The sequence below is a fragment of the Procambarus clarkii genome, chromosome 55 (genome assembly GCF_040958095.1).
Source record: "Procambarus clarkii isolate CNS0578487 chromosome 55, FALCON_Pclarkii_2.0, whole genome shotgun sequence".
NCBI lineage: Eukaryota > Metazoa > Arthropoda > Malacostraca > Decapoda > Cambaridae > Procambarus > Procambarus clarkii.
This window is the reverse complement of record NC_091204.1, coordinates 16,237,874-16,262,667: the sequence shown is the minus strand read 5'-3', so window position 1 is coordinate 16,262,667 and position 24,794 is coordinate 16,237,874. Positions and strand designations below refer to the sequence as shown.

Here is a 24,794-nt window from a genome sequence, read left to right as displayed (position 1 = left end):
CTCTGCCCATTTGTTTCCGCCTCCACCGGGGATCGAACCCGGAACCTCATTTTAAGGCCTGGTCAAGGGCTGCTTCTTGGGAGTGTGTGCAACAGGAGGCCCGAAATCATCTCAAGATAATCATCTCAAGATAACCTCAAGATAACCACAATAGATGGCACGGGTCTGAGTAGCCCATAGTTGCAGTGTTGACGATTAATTATCATGTAAACAATCGAGACGAACTTGTCAGTGCAGTCTTAACGAGCAATTATATAATTAGAAGGTTGGACGGAGTAGTAAGGCCAAGTATAATTATACAGTAGTTCTAATTTAATGACAAATATCGTATCACTCCCAAAACAATCTACCTCTCACGGGCTATACATGCCCGTGCCACCTCTTGTGTGGCTTAATCTTCATCAATCAATCAATCAATGACAAATAATAAAGTCCGTCCAACCCGTAGTTTTACATGCGCGTGAAATATACACATTTCCTGTACAAAGACAACAATATACAAAAATAACACTGCATTAGAGACATGCAGCCAAACGCATAAGAATTATCTAATTCTATAATAAAATAATTCCTATGAATTAAAATATAAAAATAAAATTGTGTAAATCAACACATAAAATAAAGAACTTGGAGAATAACAATGTTACTGTATTTGTGAAATACAGATTTAAAATACACACGTATCCCTTCCCACCTCCCTGCTCATACTCCTTACTACTATTACACACGAACCAATTCTCCTCCCCCCACTCACACCTGCAATTCACTACCCCCCCCATCACTCCCACCGTATCACTCTTATATCAAACCAACACTCTGTTCTCTTGCCCCCCTCCCCCACCAACCACAACCCCCCCACCCTCCCTCTTTGCTCACGGCACGTACGCCACACAAACACCCACACTTAATATTTCATGTGTAAACTGTACAACCCAGACACACAACCTGTGCTTATTTATATATTCGTGTATTTTCTTATATACAAGAAGGTACATTGAGTTGTGAGAGTACATAATATTTGAGTGTTATTTTCTTGCAACGTTATTGGCGCCTAGTGTTTCGGGCAGGTCCTTAATCTAACTAATTAGTAAAAGTATCAATAGAGTTCAACATAATAACTATGATATAAGTTTATAGTATAGATTATACTGGTGAAGTTTCAGGTCTTAGGTACTAGAATTAGGTGAAAGGGTACCACAAAATTGAGGGGTAGAAATAGCCTAAGCTACTCTATCCCTTTGAGATGTATTTCTTTCTTATCTCAATAAACATACTTGAACTTGAACTTGAATTGGTACCACAAGATAGGAGTTTGGAGCAAAAGGAAGGAAACTATTAGGATGGAATTAGGTATTTTTTGTTTTTGTTTTAATAAAACATAGGGTTGAATTTTTTTAATTCATTAGAGAGCGAGTTCCATAGACCGAGTCCTTTTATTTGCATGGAGTGTTTGCACAGATTTAGTATGACTCTAGGAATATCAGATATATTTATTTCTGTTGTGGTGCACATTGGTTCTATTACATCTACCAAGGAAGAGTTTCAGATCAGGATTAGCATTTAGGAATAAGGTTTTGTATATGTAAACAGCACAAGAGATTGTATGAAGTAGAGTGTATGTTTAGCATGTTTACTGATATAAACAGTGTGTCTGTGTGGTGTTTGAAGACAGAGTTTGTTATAGTTCTCATATTAGAGTATTGCTGGGTGATGATGGGCTTGAGGTAATTTTCAGTGGTTCAACCCCATGCACCAAACCTTTTCGGTATAGTAATGTTATATAGTTATAGATTTATAGTTATGGTATGTAGTTATCTATCCACTTAGATATGGACAGATTAGCAAGTAGTATAGTGAAATGAGTGTACATGTTAACGTACTAACACACTATGTTCTCTATAGCAGCAGCATCTGCAGCAAGTACCTCTGAGGGAGTGAAGAAGGAGACGCAACCACAAATAACTTGTATTACGGAGGGAAGATTATAATTAGTTTTCAGAAAAACAATAGGAGCCACAAGGAGGATTCGAACCTGCACACTGGGTACTCCCAAGCACACACCTTAATCCACTGGACACGATATGCTAAAGGTAATGTAACCTGGGATTGAACTGAATCCTCTAGGGGTCCTGTGGCTTCCAGCTGGTACCAAATCAGGGTTTCACACATCACCGACGTACACACTGGTGTGGTGTAGGAGTTCGACCCCCCAGTGCTCTCAAATGCTTAAAGAAGTCATATTATTTTGTAAGTAGTGATCATATCGCCTCTTTTTCTTCTATCGTCTAGTTTTGGCATATTTAATGCCTCTGACCTCCCCTCGTAGCTCTATTTTTTCAGTTCCAGGAGGTATTTAGTTGCATGTCTGCACCTTTTCCAGTTTCTTTGCACTTTTTAAGTGTGTATGTGTGTACTCACCTAGTTGCAGTCACCTGGTTGTGTTTGCCGGGGTTGAGCTTCGGGTCTTTGGTCCCGCCTCTCAACCGTCACTCAACCGGTGTACAGATTCCTGAACTTATTGGGCTCCATCATGTCTACATTTGAAGCTGTTTATGCAGTCTGCTCCACCACATCACTACCAAGTGTATTTCATTTGTTAACTACTCTTGCTGCTACTACATTTGTGTTTAGGGTAACACAAGGTTACACTAAACAAGTTCTTTCTAATATCTCCACTTGATTCATCTGGGTACTCAGTTTCCACCTGTGGCCTCTTGTGCGTGTGCCCTTTGTGTTAAGTAAATTGTCTATCTACCCTACTAATTCCTCTAGAATCTTGTTTGTGGTGATCATGTCTCCCTCTAAGTCTTCTGTCTTTCAGACAGAAGAGTTGTGTGTGTGTGTGAGTGAGGGAGGGAGAGAGTTCATGTTTGTGCATGTATATTAAGTTCAGCTCCGTGGTTGCCGATATACATACAGATGTTCAACACGGCCAACACCCCCAAGGCCGGCATAATGTCAGACCCGACCCCCCATGATGAGTTGTAGTGGAGGGGTGAGCCTGCATGGATCGCTTTCACTCAGAATTAAAATAATTGTCTGTAGCCAATAACGGGATTGGTGGCCACGTGGATTCATGATTCTCCCTTTACTTCTGGGACGATAATAAACGGTTCCAGGCTAGTCTCCCCTCCACGGCCATTGGCGACACTGTCACCAAGGAGTTACAACTTTTGTAAAATTAACTAAACTACACAAAAATGGATAGCCAAAGGAAGTCCTTCAGTTCCATCAGGTTTGTATTAGTGTTGTCTCTTGTGTATCATTAGTGTTGTGTCTTATGTGAGGAGTTGTTTGTCGTGAGGTCCTCAGCCTTTTCTCAGACAAAAGTTGGCTTTTATCTGAGAAAATGGAATTAGAAAATGGAAATCCTCAGGAGATTTTTGTCGGTCTTTGCTCAACTTTTCCTTGTTAGATAAGGATAATGTCTTTCATGTGTGTGAGGTCCCTGTGCTCTGGTACAACCCGTGTGGGGCTCACAAGGTCTCCCTACTCCAATACAGTACACGCTATCTAAGACCTAAGATTGTATGTATTAAGCCTAGGATTACTAGAAAAGGTTAGGTTATATTAGGTTAGGTCTTATATGTTTATGTTGCCGATAACAAGCCAAGCTTGCGGTTTGTCCAAATTCAATAATACAAAATTTAACTTTTTGGTGGTCTATCACTACATATTGGTGCTTTGGGCTTGCCATGATTCATATTTTCAAGACCTTGACAGAAAACATTAACATATATATGCCACAAGAGTCTCCCAATAAGATTCAAATTTTTGTATACTGAATCAACGCGGTATACATTGTTCTTAATATTTAAATCAATGATTTTTTCAACAAGGTTCACAATTTGGACTACCCATTTGGAAAACTTATACAGTATAAGAAAATACCAGAATTATACTAGATTATACTACCGATTATACTAGAATTTTAGGCTTATGAGTTTATCGAGTCCATACTTGTAAGGCAATAAAGAGGTTATTGCTGTAACTTTCTTTATTAGAACCCTTTTACCTTCAATAATTTTGTTCTTGTAAATATTTACAACATCCAAAGGGTTCTTTGTAAATTTAAAATATTTTAATTACATAATCATTTATTAATTTTGTCTAAAGTATTCACATTGTTCAAAATTACAATTTTTATTAGACTGGTCCACTTTGGTATTATGTAAGTGTTCAGTGGTTCTGTCACAGACTACCATCGAAACATTTTCACACATTATATGTTATGGAGTCAATTATAGTTTATAATCGTTTTATCGGGGACGGGAAGCCTGTCTGTATATATTCTTTAGGCTTGTATGGAAGTCCCACACAAGGTTGAACTACTGACCCTCCCCAGGATGTAACCCCAAACAGTTGCCTGACTCCCGGGTACCTATTTACTGTTAGGTGAGCAGAGGCAGAGGTAAATGGAACCGTGCCTAACCATTTCTGCACGCAATTGAACCTGGGATCCCTGATTGTGCAGTCTGTCCTCCCAAGGTTTCCCAGCGTCAAGAAACTGTTGTACTAAAATCCCCTATCCTAACCTACCAGAGGACCCAAAACAGAAAACAAGACAGTATGTCATTACACACAGAGATCACACTAACGTGATGCAACGTGATGCATCAAATGATGTAAGGGCGAAGAAATGATGGTGTAATGATGTAAGGGCGAAGAGGGAGAACGGCCTATTGACATAGCTCGGATGCAGGGGGGAGTTGTGTAAAACCCTGGTTTGTGCCTCGGAGAGGCTACGGGATCCAGTAAGTTCAGTAGAACTTCTGTTTCAACTCTTTTTTTTTTCCCCTGTAGTAGCTCAGTCGATTAAGGCAGTGTCTGGGATGCTCCTGGACGCAGGTTCGAATCCTCGTCACGGCCCGTGTGAATTTGTTCAGTATGTCAATTTCGAGAGCCGCTTTCATTTTCTAGTACGGCAATTTTTGCCCTTAGGTAGAATATCCGTTAAAATGCGACGTTCTGTTAGGAAGATGGGTTGATATAGTAGAGAACGAAGCCAACAGTACTACGAAATCAGTGTAATATATTACTGGAGTCACGTCCAATAGAGTCATGTCGTGTGTGTAGTGTTTGTTTATGGCGCCTAATGCGTGTCGCCGTGTTGTGTTAATACACGAGACAGATCCCAGTTCACTTTTGTCTTCCCTTGTGGTTACACTCTCATAGTCTACACTACCTACATTATGTTACTTTGAGGTATTATCTTTTTTACTTTTGGTAATATCAAATTTTAGATCAAATATTTGGATATTTCTTGAACATTTATATTAGTTTCTTATAAATTCTTTGAGTTTGTTTACCTTCCATTACACAGTGATGATTGAGTTGTGACACGTCATAATAATTTTCAAATGTAAATATGAGAGTCCAATAAGTTCGGAAGTAAATACACATTTGAACGTCTTATATACTTTGTATGAGACGTAACCTAACCAAGAAATATTTACAAACTCATTTTTATACATATAAAATCAACCCAAATGTTGTATATTAAATAATTAATTATTCGCTGCTGAGTAAGTAATATTTTTATTTATTCATAAAATCCCATACTGGTGTAGTGCATACGAAGGTGAAGGACGGCTTGTAGCATACGTATGCATGTATGCATGTATATGCTACATGTTTAATAGTAAAATAAATATCTTTCCCCTGATACACATGTGTGTATACATTATTTGTGTAGCGTGGAGTATGACGTGTGGGAGTCTGCTTCTCTTAAGTCTGGCTGGTAACGGCAGGAGAGAGAGATATCACACACAGTTTCGTGAACTCTCTCTATCCTGGCATGGTTGTTGAATAGATTTCTGGACGACGGCTGAACTCCTGAGAACGTTGCTGAGATTCCTGGCTGTACCTCACAGAAACGTCGTGACAGGCGGGGCCAAGGAGGGAGAGTTAGAGTTTTTGCTTCAGTAAATTTGTACGAGCCTAACCCAGTGATGTTGTCATTCTTCTTCTTGGAAGTTACGCACTTTAAACTATGCATTAATCCCCAAAGTTAAATTCTGGTGTACGCAAGGTATAGACCTCAGTGGCAGGGCGCTTATCCAACCAGCTTCCTGATGGACAGTCTTTAATCCCTACTAATTCAACATACCTCCCAGCATATTAACATTGTGGGAGACCTCAACCATCATCTCATGCCAAGGGATTTTGATGAACTCAAGAGTTTTCAGGCTAGAACATTTTGAGACCTTTACAGCTCATATCGCAGGTTCTTGGCTAGATCCTGTCATAATTGAGTTACCTGTTAGCATAGTTAATTACAGGGCCCTTAGGACATGTTGACTCTGCAGACTATCAAGCTGTCTTCACTGCATTGGCTATCCCAGCAGTCTGAAATGAAATCACTCAACTAGGCTAGATCAAGTTCAAGTAAGTTTATTGAGATAATGAAATACATCTCAAAGGATAGAGTAGCTTAGGCTATCCTAAGAACCCAGGCTAGAGGAACAAGGGGAAACTAGACAGCCCTGCGCTCGTGAGCTGCCGCTCCTAGCTAGGAGCAACTGAATGGACTGCTTTGCTCCCAGATGACGTGACCAGCCAAGCAAATGTCTTCACCAAACACATACTGTTTGGTGAAGTCAGTCTGAAGATACTGAAGATCTGGATCTCCTGGATCGAATGTACGGTCAGTGCATTCCTCACCGGGAGGATCGAACCCCGGTCTCTCGATAGAGAATCGAGGATGTAGATCACTGTGAGTTGATTGGTTTAGAACTACTGTTATAATAACTGATCTTATCGTAGCTACTGATTTAGAACTACTGTTATAATAACTGATCTCATCGTAGCTACTGATCTTATATATATTGTGGCAACAATATCTAAAAGATCATCACAACAAATCAACACTTTGCAAACCGATTGCTTTATACTCAAACATTATTATTACAAATATAATTTGTTTCGTGCATGGAAAAACAATATGCAAATATGGTCGTACACGTTGTTACATTTTGCATATGTGAAATTTTTATTTAGAACATTACTCATTGTTCAAGGTTTGAGACAACACAGGTGTGAGCCACGTGTACCACCACACTAGGGGGTAGCAGGTGTCCCGTCACTCAGCCTCTGTTGATTCTTCCTCTTGTTGGTCTTCATTGTCGGCTGCTCTCCCGCCATCACCTCTTGGTTAGCCCGCCTCTTCTTGATCTGCTTGATCACCTAACCAGCTCCAGCCTCCAATTATTGTTTATTTTAGATGGCATAATAGTAATAAATAGTCTTTCCGTGTCTCTAACACGAGCTTCTTGTTGTTAGATGTTGAACTATCAAATGATCCAAGCTGGTAGCCTCAAAAGTAAGTTATTTTCAAAAGAGGACACCAAACCCTGAAATATTCAAATTCAAATTCAAATGTTTATTCAGGTAAAGTACATACATACAAGAGGTTATACAAAAATTGATAGATTTATAGATAGAGCTAGTACATACAATGCCTAAAGCCACTATTAAGCAAATCGTTTCGGGCATATAGAGCGATTGTTAACATTCTTGCCCAAGATCCAAGAACACTCCAGCTGGAGTCTGTTATTTCATCGAATACAATATATGAAACTGCGTATCCGGAATCAACAAACACATCCATAGTCGAATGACCTCGAAAATAAATATATGGAAATCTTCACTCCTGCCGCCGGCGGGACTGATTATCTCTCTCTCTCTCTCTCTCTCTCTCTCTCTCTCTCTCTCTCTCTCTCTCTCTCTCTCTCTCTCTCTCTCTCTCTCTCTCTCTCTCTCTCTCTCTCTCTCTCTCTCTCCCTCCCTCCCTCCCTCCCTCTCTCTCTCTCTCTCTCTCTCTCTCTCTCTCTCTCTCTCTCTCTCTCTCTCTCTCTCTCTCTCTCTCTCTCTCTCCCTCCCTCCCTCCCTCCCTCTCTCTCTCTCTCTCTCTCTCTCTCTCTCTCCTTTCTTTCATTTCGGTGTTCTTGAGAATGGCACAGCCAGGAAAAAGCTGTTGATGACTGAGCGCCTTTTATTTATTTATTTATTACTGCCCACAAAGTTGGGCCAGGTGGGAAATCTTAAGAACATTGCCCTTGTAATTAACACGGTTTTATACCTCGTCCAGAATTCGGATAAATGAGGGGGGGGAGGTCATTTAAGAGTTATGCATTCTCAAGATGGGAGCAAATTTGTGTTTCATATAATGTTTGTCAACCTCTGCTGTCGAGGAGGTATGAAATGCGTCTAAAGGCTCTAAATTTCTTGGACTCCATACTTGCTATGTTCAACACGTGGTTCTGCATTGGCATTGAAGAGTCAAACTTTATCCCAAAGATGTCTATCTCCGTACACTAGATTTGTTCTATCCATCCATATGCCTGTCCAAGTTCAATGTCGTGCAATCTAGTTATGATCATTTCCTGTGCCTTTTCTGTCGCAAATGTAAGTTTCCATCTTCTACCTCAAAGAAGAAATTCCTGCAAATAGTAATCAATGACCCTCGTAGAAGTCGGCATAGTCTATCGTGTATATATATAAAAGTTAAAGTGCAGTCATCTCTCCTCTCGCTAAGTGATTAGTCAATCTTAGCACAAAAAAGGAGTAGATGATAATACACAAAAAAAATTGCATTCAAGGGGGGCCCCCATCGCGACTTCCTAGAATGTATGTTTAATATTTACTTTAACTTTATGTGTCGTCACTAGTCAAACCACGTGTTACCTTTCTACTCGCTTCGGCAGTAAACACACACACTCACACACACACACACACACACACACACACACACACACACACACACACACACACACACACACACACACACACACACACACACACACACACACACACAGAGTATGTGTATATCCCAGCAGTAGGAATGTTGCTAACCACATAGTTAATCAAATCATTGATACTAAAACCACATTCCTTTGATAAAGAGTTGGGTAATGCCAGAGAGGAATGCTGGCTGGTGTGTGGTGTTGACAGCGGTGGGTCTGACGCCTTCTACACCGTATTTTCACAAACCAAACAATTCGTGAATACAGGACTCCACACTCTTGGGCTCTAGGCAGTGATTTCCTGTCAGAGTTCCGTTGAACACTCTTGTTGTTGTAGAAGATTCAGCTACTCGGAACAAATGTTCCAAGCAGCACGGGCTATGGTGAGCCCGTATATATATATATATCGTTGAACATGTTGACCAGACCACACACTAGAAGGTGAACACACTGTCGTTGAACACTGATGCTCCGCGAACTCGCGTGTGCGCTCATTTTTGTGCGTGCGTTCAGAATTTACAAAAACTTTCGAACAAAAAGTACAACTTGCAACTTTTTTGTAACTTAGTAAAGAAATTTAATTTATTTAGATTTAAATGTAACCTATTAATACAACAAAATATGCGACCACGAATTAAGTTGTGTTAAAAAAATCAAGCCCAATGTTCACATTAAATTTGGAGACAATTGGAATAAATGCTGTGATACTGAACTAATACCATGTAACGTTTTAATTTCGTCGGTAACATCTTTATAAACAAATTATATTAAATCAAAATCATTCAGAATATATATACAATGTTTGTAACCAGTAAGGCAGATGTGCAGTAAAAATGTTTCTTTATCTTCATAATAGTAATTAGTAAATAGTAATAGGCAATAAGTGTTCTTGTATTATTTATTTAAAAAAATGAGTTAATTATTATTTATTAACCTTGCTGCTTTACGCGTCTGTTTTGTAATTTACCTGTACTTGACTAGTACTCACCTAGTTGTGCTTGCGGGGGTTGAGCTCTGGCTCTTTGGTCCCGCCTCTCGCATGTCAATCAACTGGTGTACAGATTCCTGAGCCTACTGGGATCTATCATATCTACACTTGAAATTGTGTATGGAGTCAGCCTCCACCACAGTGTCGAAGCTTGTGTCAGCCTGGTATAGGAACTCTCCAAGATTTTACGAAATATTTCAAAGGTTCTTCCAAACATTAAAGGTTGGGAATCACTGCTCTAATGTGCCCCTAATTGTTTTGATTCACTTAATGATTTCCCCATAATAGGTAGTCTTTTAGGGTTATCGTGGTTTCCAATAGGCCAACTGCTTACTTTCCCAAGAGAACATATACGGCACGCATAGACGAAATAAAGCACCTAAATTATTGGGATCGTCTCAAAGCTCTCCAAATGTACTCACTAGAAAGGAGACGAGAGAGATACCAAATAATAAACACATGGAAAATACTGGAGGGACAGGTCCCAAATCTGCACAGTAAAATAACAACGTACTGGAGTGAACGACATGGAAGAAAATGCAGAATAGAACCAGTGAAGAGCAGAGGTGCCATAGGCACAATCAGAGAACACTGTATGAACATCAGAGGTCCGCCGTTGTTCAACGTCCTCCCAGCGAGCATCAGAAATATTACAGGAACAACCGTGGACATCTTCAAGAGGAAACTAGATTGTTTTCTTCAAGGAATACCGGACCAGCCGGGCTGTGGTGGGTATGTGGGCCTGCGGGCCGCTCCAAGCAACAGCCTGGTGGACCAAACTCTCACAAGTCAAGCCTGGCCTCGGACCGGGCTTGGGGAGTAGAAGAACTCCCAGAAGCCCATCAACCAGGTATATGTGGGCCTGCGGGTCGCTCCAAGCAACAGCCTGGTGGACCAAACTCTCACAAGTCAGTAGGGGAGTAGAACAACTCCCAGAACCCCATCAACCAGGTAAGGCTGCAACCCACAAGTTGCCTTACTCACCAGTACCTATTTACTGCTAGGTGAACAGAGACATATGTTCATATGTCTAGCAATTGATTGATGAAGATTAAGCCACCCAAAAGGTGGCACGGGCATGAATAACCCGTAAGTGGTGGCCCTTTTGAGCCATTACCAGTATCAATAGCCGTTACTGGAGATCTGTGGAGGTGCGACTGCACCCTGCGTGACGGGAGATGTCTCCCCGTGATGTCTAGCGACTATATAAAATACAAATACAAATATTTATTCAGGTAAAGTACATACATACAAGGTAAGATACAAAAAGTTGATGGATTTATAGATAGAGCTAGTATATACAATGCCTAAAGCCACTATTACGCAAAGCGTTTCGGGCAGGAAAAACACATAAGTATTGCATGTACTAGTTCTATCTATAAATTCAACATTATGTTTGTAACTATTCATCTATGTATGTACTTTTACCTTAATAAAATTTTGAATTTGAATTTGTACATTTTAGAAATGTGAGTATACGAAATATATGAAACAAGGACACTAGTTATGTATTTTATGGTAGTGTGCGAAACGTTGTTATACGAAATGACTGTAATGTCGAGATATTTGTTGGAAAAAATAGTACTTGGAACCCCTTTTATTTACGTCGCTTAATTGTTAAATATTACCTTGAGGCATAGAAGAATATGGGAAAATTTTAAATATATCATATGATAATTCTTCTAACAGTTTATTTATAGGATTAAAATACTAGCTGCCTAGCTTTTCTACATTACAATAAAGCAAAAACCTACTGTGGCTTAACATTAACGGGGCAGGAGGCCGAGTGCTGGCCAAGCTGCTGCCGCATGGAACGAATTAAATCTTCACCTGGGGATTTTTGTTTTGTTTTGCATTCTCACGCTCGTGTTAATGTCCATTGCAGCGAAGTGGGTGCATATGGTCTGTGTTGTAGTTGCCCCTAACTTAATAATAACAACAACTCATATAAGGGCGACGTGCAGGTGATTGGTGTTGAGGTGACCTGACTCACAGAGGACGAGTATAGGGAACACGTGCATGGTATGAGGAACACGTGCACGGGTATAGGACAGGTGTGATGGTGGTGGTCGTGGTAGTTCAACTCAAGTTCCTATTGTTGGTGCTGTCACTGGACGCCTAAAGGTGTGTGATGTTTAATATTGGTTAGTAAAGTTTTCATGTAGTTTTCTTAGCTAATAGAGGGAAATACAATATATACCTCATATATGTGGATACAAGTTTTATAGTACTCAAGATGGTTCACCAACATTTTTAAAATTTACCTAACCTTACCAAACACAACATAACCCAACCTAACCTAACCTAACCTAACCTAACCTAACCTAACCTAACCTAACCTAACCTAACCTAACCTAACCCAACCCAACCCAACTCAGCCTTACTCAACCCAAGCTAACTCTAAGTGAACCCAACACACCCTAACCTAATGATGTATATAAATAATTTTTGTTTAATAAGTTATCAAGATGTTTTCAACAATATTCTTTTGGTGTTCGTCTATTCCAACATGGGCAACCATTTTGGGAACGCGATAATGGGTTGAACAAATCCACAAGGGCCGTGACGATAAGGACGACAATGGGTTGATCCATCCCATAGTTGGGTCTGATTCTAACAGGGGTTCGACCATATACAAGTTTAACAATAAGCCTCCGTGGGATTTGACTATATCCCCTTTTGCTCCACTGAGGATTACCAGAAGTTGTCAGTGATAATTGCTCACTTGATCATCAGGAATCGAATGGCAACCTGCAAAAAAGTGAGACTTGCTGTACGAACCGGCCCATAGACGATTACTGTAACAATGTGGTCCTGGTAGGATTGTTGGATTCATACTTGAAGCTTCTTACATTTAACAAATGAAATGGATGGATTTTGCTGTGAATGGCCAACATGTGGAAATGCTGACCCTCGTTAAATTTTATGAATTTGTGTAAAAGTGACATATCCTACAATAACTTTGTTTAATATACTGAATAGGAATGTTATTAGATGCAAAATACTTAAGTTTGTATTATTCCTACTTAAATCTTATATCCTTTCTTCAGAAAATGGGTGTACGCGGCCTCTCAACATACATTCGTGAACATCTAAGTGAAGCTTTGGAAAGACACAAACTCCATCATTGCAATGTTATTATCGATGGAAATAATTTAGCTCACATCCTGTATTTTGCATGCACTGGAATTAATGCCTCATTTGGTGGAGATTACGACAAATATGCCAGCTATGTGGAAAAGTACTTTGAAGGGTAAGTGGGTCAGTGTAGTGTATTATGAAAATTTGTATTAGTTTCCAGTGTTTTTCTGTCTTTGCAGTTAAATAAAACTCTGTAAAGATATTAAAATATATTTATATATAATTAAATACAGGTACTGTGCAGATACGATGGGTACTTTTCCAGATACAGTATTTTGTTATTTACAGACTTCAACAATGGAATAATTTTAGTAATTTTATGGATTTCCAAATAATGAATTGTTAATTTTTTGTTACCAAATATTCTGTTTCTAATGAAATAGTGTAACACATTTACTCTTTCTCTTTCAGTTTACAATCATGTGAAATCTATTCCATTGTTGTGATGGATGGCGGGCAGCCATTGGATATGAAGAAGCTGAGAACAGTACGACAGAGGATTCAAAACCAGATCCAGATGTGCATTCGTGTTGAACCTAGCAACCAGTACAAATCAAAAATATTTCCCTGCATGGGACGCCAAGTTTTTGTTACAACATTGCAAAGAATGGGAATAACAGTTGTACAAACAGATTTTGAGGCAGATGAAGAAATTGCTATGTTGTCCAAAATACTTGGTTACACTGTCCTAAGTAATGACTCTGATTTCTACATGTATGATGTGCCTCTGGTCATGCTTGACTCCACCACGAACCAGAAAATCAGCACATCAAAGAACAAGAAGCCTATAGAGAACTACAAATATTTGTCGTGCTACCATTTCAGTGTGGACAAATTTTGTGAGGTACGTGCATGTGTGTAGTCTCGGTACCTATTTTGCTATACTATACAGTACCTGATTTGTATATTCATCCACATTCTACTTTATACAGGAAGATGGTTCATGCAAAATTTAATCCCAACGCTACAATGACTATATCGCAGCAGTTGTCTCTACTTATTCTTACAACACCTTTTTTTCTAAGCCACAGTAACTATATATCTCAGCAGCTATTTAGACTGCCCACCCCATCCTCCAAATGTTTGGAGAGGGTGGGGTAAACGAGCGTGAGCTGGATAAAAAAAAATTCAGTTGTTTGTTTATTTACTTAGGGGAAGTTCTATGGCTGTTTTTGAGTCTGCAGATAGAGGAAGTTGCCAGCTGTTGTCTGTTTTGTCTCGCTGACTTTCTGGGTGCCTTCCCTGGTGGTAGCATATAAAAAAGACAAATAACATTGCTCCCTGCCCCTTTGTGAGGAGACCAGATTCTGGCTCTGGATTTTGGGTAGGCCAGAGAACTCCATGACTGATGGCAACTTTTAGACATTTCACACATCAGAGATGTTAGCTACAGGAAGCCACAACTGGGCTCTTCCCGGAAAGTAAGATTCATAGAGAAAGCAAATTAAAAAATGGGGGTTGAGACCTAGCTTATGTTGTAACGACTCTCACCTCCTGGATGTCAAATCCTTGAGCGCTGAGCTGCTTCTGTTCAAGATCTGTAGTGAGTTAATGTTGCAGCAGTTAGGCAGCTCACTTTATACAATGACCAGCTCAAAGGTAAATTGCCCCACAAATTACAGTGACAGAAGATGAGACAAAAGTAAAATTTGACTTCCAGAATTGTATTTTTCTTAGCTTGAGACTTATTAGCCTCAGGTTGAATTAACTAAACAATGATGTAATTGGAAAAGTCAAACCTTAAAAAAAGGATTTAGAACACTTGGGTTGTAAAAAAACTTCATAGAGATATCATGCTTAAAAACTGCTAAGTAATATTGTACCTAAATCTCCTGCCGGGATGTATGGTGGATTAGAACTCTAGGCAGTCTTGGCTGCCATCTAGTGGTGCTCAGTCAAGTTGGAGCTAGGGATGTTCATGCGTATATCAATTATCATTTGTTTCCCTCATTTCATTTCTTTCTTTCAAGCAGTTGTCTGTTTTGTTTTGTCTGGACTTGCTGCTCAGTTTTTCTTATTTTTTGGGTCGATCTCTGGTTCCCATTCTCCCCTCACTTTGTTGAGTGAACCAAATTCTGGTCCTAGTTCCCAGTAGGCCAGCATAAGTCTCATAGGCTTGGTATAACCTGAAAGTTAAATGGTGCTAGTGTTTGAGCTCCAGGGAGCTACTGAGGGAGCATATCAAGAAATAAGTCTGAAACATTATCAACCTATAACTATGAAATATATAAAATATTGTTGGGAGATGACTATATTTGATTATTGTACAGTACAGTACTGTCCTTTAAAAAAAATAATGAGAGTTTTGATGGTTATGAATAAATCCACAAGGGCCATGATGAGGGTTTGAACCTACGTCTGGGATCATCCCGGATGTAGGTTCGAACCCTCATCATGGCCCTTATAGATTTGTTTATTTGATGTATTACGCTATTGTGATTTCTGTGTGTTTGGATGGTTATGTTGGCTGATGAAGCAGTCTACAGTTAAACCTTGCTTTATGTTCACTATAGGATTAGCACTCAAAATGATGATCAGGTAACCTAAATATGTAGGTAGCCATGGAAAAAAGTTTCCATTTTCACTTGTTTATTACTTAATTTTTTAATTTATTTGCTCATACATGTATATTTATTATCTGCTATCACTAATTTTTATTTTCATTTTAGTTAACAAAGATGGACCGTGCTCATCTGCCTCTTCTTGCAACTTTGTTAGGTAATGACTATTTATCAATGGAAGTCTTTACTGACTTCTATGCCCAGCTGGGAGAGGGAAGAAAAGCTACCAGAATGTCAGATCGCCATAAGATAATAAAGGACGTCATCACTTGGTTAGCAAACCGAAAAGGACAGAGCATGGAATACCTCGTCAGTGTTGTAAGTAATCAGAGTTCAGAAAATGATACATTTACCCCATTTACCCATTTTTTTGATAAATAGTAACTATGAAGCAATAAAGAAATATTGAATCAATGGGATTTATTAGATTTATTATAGTTTTCTTGAGTTGTAATGTATCTCTCCATCATATTATTTTTAATTGAACATTGTTGATAAACAGAAGTAAATAGGTTGTATTTAGTTGAACATATAATTTGGCATTGAAAAATATGTTTACAGATGCTTAGTAAAAAAAAAAATTTGGTAGATCAGCAGTTTACTTTTCTTGTTTAGTACTGTGTATATTTTAAGGCGTGATTTTGATATTACATACTAAAATTACACTTATACAACGGTTTTAGTATACAGTATAATACAGAGAGCTTTATTATTCAGACCATTTGGTGCCTCCAGATGTCCATAAAACTGAAAATCTGGATGATAATAAAAATTGCCAGACATAAATTTTAGGATACATGTGCTAAAATTTTAAGATACATGTGCTAAAAACACCTGCAGTTGTTTTAATGGCAATGCACCAATGTATATGGAATCCCATAGTCCTGCACAGGAAGCTTATCTGTCTCACAGAGGTCCGCCTACACCAACTACTGACCTTCCTCAGGATGTAACCCACAACAGTTGTCCAACTCCCATACCTATTTACTGCTAGGTGGATAGAGGCATCAGGTAAAAGGAAACATTGCCCAAACGTTTCTATCCTGCTGCAGGAATTGAAGTAAAAGAGGGTTCCTGGAGAAAAAGACGAAAAATGTAGGCAAGCTCCTTCCTGTCAATTGCCAATATACAACAAAAAAGTATGCTGCCTTTTCAAGGACAATAAGGGGTCATCCACCAGCCAGGAGTTAGCTGGAACTTCATTCTGCAGCCAAAAAGTGGAAGACAACCCAAAAATACAAGAGTTTGGGCTCATGGCAGAATCTGGAACATTTCTGCCCAAACCACATCCAGTTTTTTTTTTCCTTGGGTGATCTCTCTGCATGGTCTCAAGGTTTTATGTGACTTGTACTTGGGTTAGGGTGGTTTGCCTTGGCATCTCAGGTATTAGACCCAAGGGGATGATGTTCATTACCAGAGGAGTTGTGTCAATTTGCTGCTCCCTAAGTTGCAGATTTGCATCCGAGATGGGATCTTTGTACTTAGTATGTATATGAGAACACTGTATAAACATCACAGGTCCATGGTTGTTCAACATTCTCCCAACGAGTATTGCCGGAAGAATCGTGGACATCTTCAAGAGAAAACTAGATAGTTTTCTAACATGACGTGCCGGACCAACCGGGCTGTGGTGGATATGTGGGCCTGCAGGCCTTTCGAAGCAACAGCCTGTTGGACCAGGCTCTCACAATTCGAGCCTGGCCTTAGACCAGTCTTGGGAAGTAGAAGAACTCCCAGAAACCCATCAAGCAGATATATCCCTCTTGTTTGCCTCTGGCCAGTTGTTCTGCATGTCCCATAATCTTTTTTGACTCCACATCCGTTGCCTTCCAGGTGAAGTGCCATGAGTTCTTGGGTAGCACTCCCAGTCATTGTAGTGGCGTTCTGGCAATTTACGCTGGGGGTCCTCAGGCCTGTAATTATGGGCCATGGACCCATGCTGGTTGCCCCAGGCTGTGAGTTCCTACCTTCTGGTCTAGTGACCAGGGCTGTTGGCTTTGGGTTTCCAGTACTTGCTTCCACTTCTTTAGAGGAGTAGGTTACTGTTGTTGTATTTTTGGTTTTTGTTGCTTATTTTATTGGCCTCTGTTGGCTGGGGAGTACTTGTGTTGTTTGGGTCAGAGGTCTGTTATTCCAGGGGTTTGGTGCTCCTTTCTGGCCATTTTGCTGATTTTAGGAGCAGCATCTAGGTTTCAGTTTTGAACCAACGTTCATCCTCTTATTGAATTTCCTGCTAGTGTCTGGTTCATGGGGCCCCTCTGGATATTTCTTTCCCAATTTTTCCTCAGCCCCTTATCCAATTTTTCCTCAGCCCTGATGCTCTTCTTTTCAACTTGGCTGTGGTCTGGTCTGGTACATTGTCAGGGTGCCGCCTTCCCTCTGGTGGTCATCTGTTGTTTGGCTTTTTCCCGTGGTTGTTTCTCTTCCACTTTAAGGCTGTCAGACTGCCTGTTCATGGTAAGAGCCATTTTGCTGCATTTTATGCCTTTTTTCTCTGCTGCATTTTCTGAGCATGTAAGCTTCTTTGTACCAATGTTTTTGGCTGATGATTATATTCTGCCAGCTACATTCTTCCCTCACTCACATAATTGTGTGTATATGCTGTTGGCTTTTGTTCATACTTCTTTAGGTTTTTAGGTGTTCTTCCCATGCACAAGTTTTGGGTTAAGTATGCAATCTTGATAGCATTCTTATAGTTATGTGGATAGCCATTTGGGGAGATATAGGCAGTGCCTTGATGGCCTCTACGATGGCATAGTTAAGAGAGCTACTGACGGATCTTGCCCAGAACCAGAGCATTGAGGTTAGTGGAAGACCCCTTACTTGACAGAACATTAGTAATTCTCATTCCCACCCTGGAATCCCTGTCTTCCCCATGTTGTTCTGGTGGATTAAATCCAAGGTAAGTTGTAATCCTCCACCCTTTTAGTTAGTAGGCCCACCAGGGTAGTTGGGTAGTGGTGTTTCCCTAGTTTCAAAAAGTGGTTTGGTGGCTTAGCATTTCCAAACAACTATCAGGTGGAGTTTGAATATTTTGAAGCACTTTTATGTGTTAAAGTATAAATAAATGTTTATTCAGGTAAAAGTACATACATACAAGATGAGTTACAAACAGAATGTTTGGATTTCTATATAGAGCGAGTATATATTATGCGTAAAGCCACTAATACGCACAGCGTTTCGGGTAAGCTGTGGAAAAAACACTTAGACTAAAACTTAAAACTGTTTTAAGTTTTAAGTAGGTAATTAATCTCAGTTATGTGCTGTATCTTTGATCTCCATGAGATTTCCTACCTAGTTGAGGATAAATAACTTAAATTTAAAGGTTATTTTTCCCCTGTAGGTAAAATAGTCATCCAAGGCTTAATGTGATCTGTGTCCTAGGGGTGGTCTGTGCTACTGGACTAAACCTACTGAGATTTGGCTCTGAAATGGGTGTTTCATCACACTCATCATTCTGTTTTGGGGTCAGAAGTAGGACCTGGGACGCCATATATATAGAACCTGTTTTTTAGCACTGTATAATGATTTAAATTATATCCTGATTAATAAGTAGACTCAGTCATTCTTACACGCCACATAGTTTATCCCAAACTAATTCGTTCAAAGGCCTCGTTAATCACATTCTTTTATGGGTTAGTCTCAGACTGGAAAAGCTGTTGAATTTTTTTAAATTTGAACTAATGTTGTTAAATTTGTAATTAAATGTTTTTTCAACAGGTATCTCAAGTTGCTGGAAAGAAGAAATTAAAACAGAAGATTTTACAGTCTGTGAATCACTATACTGAAATGAAAACCAATCTCTTGAATTATCTTAATCCAGATGGACTGATTAAATCTCATTCTTCCTTGCACAGTGATAGTTCTCTTGCTGGAAGAAGTCTACTTGAAGAAACTGCATTAATAACGAGCTCTGAGGTAGAAACAGCTTTAATTTTAAAGAATGGGAAAAAGCTACCAGCATGGTTTATGGAAGCCTACCGTACGCATAGGATTCCGCATGAGGTGGCAGATATTTTGACACAGAGCTATTTTATTTCACCTCCACAAGTAGAAGATATATCAGCTGAGAGTTCATATTTGGTTGTGGAGCCAATTGTTAGATCAGTGTGCAGATTGCTATGGCAGGATGTCAGCACTCATGATTACAATCATAAATATCATTATGGAAGTAAAGATAAAGATGGCGAACTACTCGCCGGAATGAATGATCTGTCGATAAGTGTTGATCAGTATTATGATCCATGCACTTCCAATGAAATGTATGATTCTGATGTTGTGATTGAGGAAGATGAAGAGGACAGTGATGATCAGTGCACCTTAGATAAAAGTGATGGTTCTGATTTCTTCTTGCCAAAAATTGATGAAACAAACTTGAAACATATCACAAATAATGAAGTTGATGAAATACATCAAACTGAGAACTTGAGTGGAGAGCATGTAATAGGTGTGAATGAAAACTGTGAGCTAAATGAAGAGGTTAATGAAAAAGAAAAAGAAAAGAAAGTATCTGAAGATAAGTGTAAACTAGGTGTGAATAAGAAAACAAAGGTGCAGTATCTGAAGTGGTATTTGAGAAAAAATAACAGGATATGGATAAAAAACCTTTCGTTTTTGTCTGACGAGAAAGCAAATAAGTTGCCTTCTCTCGATGATGTAACTTCTATGTCTGTCTTTGACAAGAAAAAGGTATTCTATTCTGTATTTGAAACAAATACTGAATTCACAGATCTTGATTTGCCTGGAGATTTGGAGCTGATCCTTGACTTCATCATCTTCTGGTTCAGAAGAAGCAAGCTACCTCTGAAGGACTGTCATGCCTTAGCAGTTTTAATGTGTATTTTCATGTATTACATTATTGACAGTAAAATAGGAAGGGTCAGAACGAGGAAAGCATTTGAAGTTGTAGATACCTGTAAAACTAAAATTTCAGACTTCCAAAATGATGCATCTTACTCATGGCCTGATGCTGGGGTGAAGGATCTCCTGGCCCATACATCGGACGAGGAATGCCTAGTAGCTGCTTTTAACCTCTTTCAATTTCATCACCAAGATCCAAGGGTCACCGATAAGTACTACAGCCGAAAGACAGTCCATGCTTTTTGTGAATACCAGGCATGCATATATTTCTTGCAGCTCTTAAACAGTTTATTGTGCTTGCCTTTTCCTATGCTTAGTGTCGAATGCCTTTGGGGTGGAACTTTCTGCTACAATATTTTCTCTGACCTTAAAAGGAGGTCTAACCCAGTAGTTCGAATTACAGAGCTATTGGGGAAAGGAACTTGTCTTCAAAGATTATTTCTTATACTTTTTAAGAGGCTAGGTGAAACTCTGAACTTCAAGAAGAGCGTTGATATGGTAGAGGTGGTGCAGAATTCAAAGTTACCTAAGAAGAAAAGTAAAGAAGAAAACAAGATAACAGAACAGAAAACCACAAAAAATATCAAGATTAACAAACAAGAAAACATAAATGTGAAGGTCACTAAACAAGGGAACAAAAATACCAAAATCAGTGAACAAGATATAAATACCAAGATCAGTGAAAATGTAAAACAAAATGCAGTGAATACTCATACTATGTCTTCTAAAAATGACAAACAACAGTTGACAAGAGATGGAAAGCTTTCAGCAAAAGAAAAAAACAAGAAAAAGAGAAGAAGAGAACAGTTGCAAAAAGAGAGAGAGAAGGGACAGAACGATAAGAGTGCAAGTAACGAACAATTAAAAGATCAGGAAAGAGTAGGTGAAGAGAATGTATACCTTCTTGAAAATCGTTTTGCTGAGCTTGTATCTGATCCAGGACCTGTGTGTGTTGACTAACCTGCAAGGTAGAGCAGTATTGCTTGCTAGTTATACACTGATGGCTGAGTGGATAGCGCTCGGGATTCGTAGTCCTAGGGTCCGGGGATTGATCCCGGCGGAGGCAGAAACAAATGGGCAGTTTCTTTCACCCTGATGCCTCTGTTTACCTAGCAGTAAATAAGTACCTGGGAGTTAGACAGCTGCTATGGGCTGCTTCCTGTGTGTGTGTGTGTACTCACCTAGTTGTGCTTGTGGGGGTTGAGCTCTGGCGCTTTGGTTCCGCCTCAACTGTGTGTGTGCGAAAATAAAAACCAGTTGATTAATTGACAGTTGAGAGGTGGGCTCAACCCCCACAAGCACAACTAGGTGAATACAATGTGATAATATGAATATAAAAAACCAGTATTGAATGGAATGAAAGGTCAGTTGCAAAGGTCTAGAGGTTCACTGAAGCTGTCACGATATTATGGCTCCCAGCTACTTGGTCAGCCATGGAGTTCTTAGGTCTACAGGGGACCAGGGCCAGAACTTGACCCCCCCCCCCCCCCCCCCGATGACCCGGAAGGGAGGGAGGGAATTAGGGAGCCATTGGAGCTCACCCAAGAAATTGGAATTTCATTATACAGTATTCAAGGATGGTTTTCCAGGGGAAGTCCCATTGTGGCTCCCTGAAGCTAAATTAGTACAAGGGTAGCAGTAGGGGACCACATGCATCTCCAAGGTTGCTATAAAGCCAGGATCACACTACACCAAATTGTACTCAGAATGCTACAAAGGGCAAAGTTCCAAAACACTTAGCTGAAAAGCAGTGGAATCCGCTCAGTCGAGATGTGACCTTGGGTCCCTACAGCATTTGTGTGTGTGTGAACGCATCCGCATAAAAACTGATGGCTCGGGCCCCTGAATTATGTGAGCTCCCCCACCCCAAACAAGTGGGGGGCTATGAACAAGCACACACTAGTGTAGAGAGTTACGATTGTTTGTACATAGTTGAGAGAGTTCATTAGGCGAATTGCGAGGCCTCAGTTTCTCATAAAACCTAGCAGTGGTCTGTTTTGGTTTGCTGACTTTGGATGTCTTTTCTGATGAGGTGGTAGAGTGCCATCTGTTCTCTGCACCTCTTGTGGGTGGGGCCAGATTCTGGCTCTGGTCTCCTAGTAGGTTTTAGAACTCCTCAGCTGGTGCGGCCCAGTAATTAGGAGCCATCTCAGCAAGATAGCTTCAGGAAGTCACAAGGTGGGCTTTCCACAGAAAATTATGCTGGTGCTGCTTGAACTATTTTCAAAAGTTGTCCACAGGTTACTACAAAATGGTATTGCTTACGGTAATAAGTGGGGAAAATGTTACCCTAGATTGGTGATACAGTTGTTTACAGAATTTAAGGTTCAACAACGAGACTGAATTGGTATTGCACAAAAATCATTGATTGACACAATGGTAAAACAGCATTATAACCTTTATACTATATACGTACTGTATTTTGTATAAATGTTGAAGGCAATTGTAATTCAGCCTTTAACCATAAATCTCAGACATTTCTTCTATTCCCACATTATATTGGGTCAGTTGGCACTATATGGAGTTTTGAGCATAACATATTTAGTAGTATGTATATCAGTACAAAGTAAATAAATAAATAGTTTAATAAAAAAGAGGCAATTTTATTGAAATTATATATTTTAATTAATTTTTGTGATGTAAACAGAATTAAAGGTCAGTCCTTATTTTGTAAGTAAAAGTAATAGTAGTACTGTACAGATGTAATAAGAATATGGAATTGCATTAATGTAACTGGTGGTATAGATGGGAGAAAAGGAAAGTGTAATTGTTAATGTTCTTGAAAACAGAAACATATTGAAGCATATGTAAAACATGAAACATACAGTATGTATATCTGTATGCAATATGAAAGCACCAAAAGGAATATTTGAAAATTTGTCTGATTTTGTGATAGTACAAGACCTCTTGTAAATATAAATAAACAAAATACAATGTAAGATAAAAATTGAATGTCAAATGAATAACAGGGTGTTACAAAAATCCAAAAGGTGAAAGAATAAAAGTCGAGTTAAACAGTCAGTTCGAAAGGAGAGTTGATAAACTTGAGTGATGTGGGGTGTATACGAGGAGTGTTTGGTCGAGACTGCCAGTTGTGTGTGTTGTTGCATAACCTAGTGGAAGAAAGAAGGGGAAGAGCTGGTGGGATGAGGAAGTGGCACAGTGAAAGCACTCGAGGGAAGAGAAGCAAGCAAGGCCAGGAAGGAAACTTGTGGAAAAGGCCAATTAGAGTGATCAATATAGTAGTAAGCATCCATCAGTCTGAGGAGACTATGGAGTTGTGCTCTGGTTGTCGGTCTGGAGTGGCCTCACTGTAACATGAATAAACTTGTAAGAGTATTGTTATTAAAGATGATAATAATAATAATAATTATGGATAAGCATATATTGTTAAAGGCAACTGCTAATTTATATAATTTTATACAGAATATATGTTTACACATGTATAATCTCTAATGTTTGTATATGCAACGCTTTCTATGTGGGTGTCTCCTTATCCATAATTCCCCTTAAATGTTATAAAAATGGAAATTAGGGTAACAATGATTATAATTTTAATTCTCTAAATTGGCTCTATTTAATTTTATCTTGAAATTTTGATTTTGGAGTGTGTTAAATGATATACAATAGTGTAAATTTTAGCCTATTAACAAAATTGGTATAGTAGTTTAATTTACCTTTTATATTAAATTTTATCAGAAGAAAGTTTTAGTACTCACCTGCTGACCTTTATATTCCTGCCAGTGTGTGGTTATATTTTTATAGAGACATTGCTCATCCATTTATTATAATGAAATGTGATCATCTGAGACACATAATTGCAGAACGACTTCAATTTAGTCCTAATTGTTACTAATTTAATTTAATTGTGTATTTGTACTGATTTGTGCTCTTTTGTGTGGCATAATTTTGAAATTTTGAATATATACTGTATTACAGCACACTTAATATCATTGTTTACAGATAAAAAAAAAGAGCTTAAAATACAGGACTGTATTTGTATTTAATAAACTATCTTTAGTACCAGTTGTGTATTTCTATACTCACTTAGTTGTACTTGTGGGGGTTGAGCTTTGGCTCCTTGGCCCTGCCTCTCGACTGTCAATGGTATTGTATTGTAGTATTGACCATCATGAGTGAGCTGCAGTGTGATCAACTTTCAACCGATTGATCTTCTTGTGACTACATTTCTTGACTCAGTGCTTCTGTTCACCCAGCAGTAAATAGGTTGTTGTTGTTGTTTAAGATTTAGCTACTAGGAACAAAAGTTCCAAGCAGCACGGGCTATGGTGAGCCCGTAGTGGACTCATTAGTAAATAGGTACCCGAGTGTTAGTCAACTGTTTGGGAGTGTCAGTCATTGGCTAGATGGTCTTAATAAGCCTATAGTAATTTTATCTCCAACCATGGAAAAAACGAAATTCCATGGGAAGTGTGCAATACAGTACTAGTTACATGATGAATGAGGATAATGATCCACATTTATGAAGTCATAAACAGA

The 24,794-nt window shown here is 39.1% G+C and overlaps 1 protein-coding gene across 4 annotated transcripts in view; it reads left to right on the top strand.

Moving 5' to 3' along the window:
- ast (protein asteroid) overlaps positions 1–24,320 on the top strand; it is a 31,110-nt gene extending 6,790 nt beyond the window's left edge. The window contains exons 2-6 of one of the 4 annotated variants that reach the window (XM_045737793.2): positions 1,903–2,090; positions 12,783–12,985; positions 13,285–13,717; positions 15,543–15,752; positions 19,155–24,320. In XM_045737793.2, coding sequence (XP_045593749.2) covers positions 2,082–2,090; positions 12,783–12,985; positions 13,285–13,717; positions 15,543–15,752; positions 19,155–21,254 — 2,955 coding nt within the window. In that variant the 5' untranslated portion in view covers positions 1,903–2,081 and the 3' untranslated portion in view covers positions 21,255–24,320. Of the gene's footprint in view, positions 1–1,902; positions 2,091–11,457; positions 11,877–12,782; positions 12,986–13,284; positions 13,718–15,542; positions 15,753–19,154 lie in introns of those variants that run through there. The other 3 variants (XM_045737812.2, XM_045737803.2, XM_069305504.1) reach the window with 3 other exon arrangements.
- The last annotated feature ends 474 nt before the right edge of the window (positions 24,321–24,794 follow it).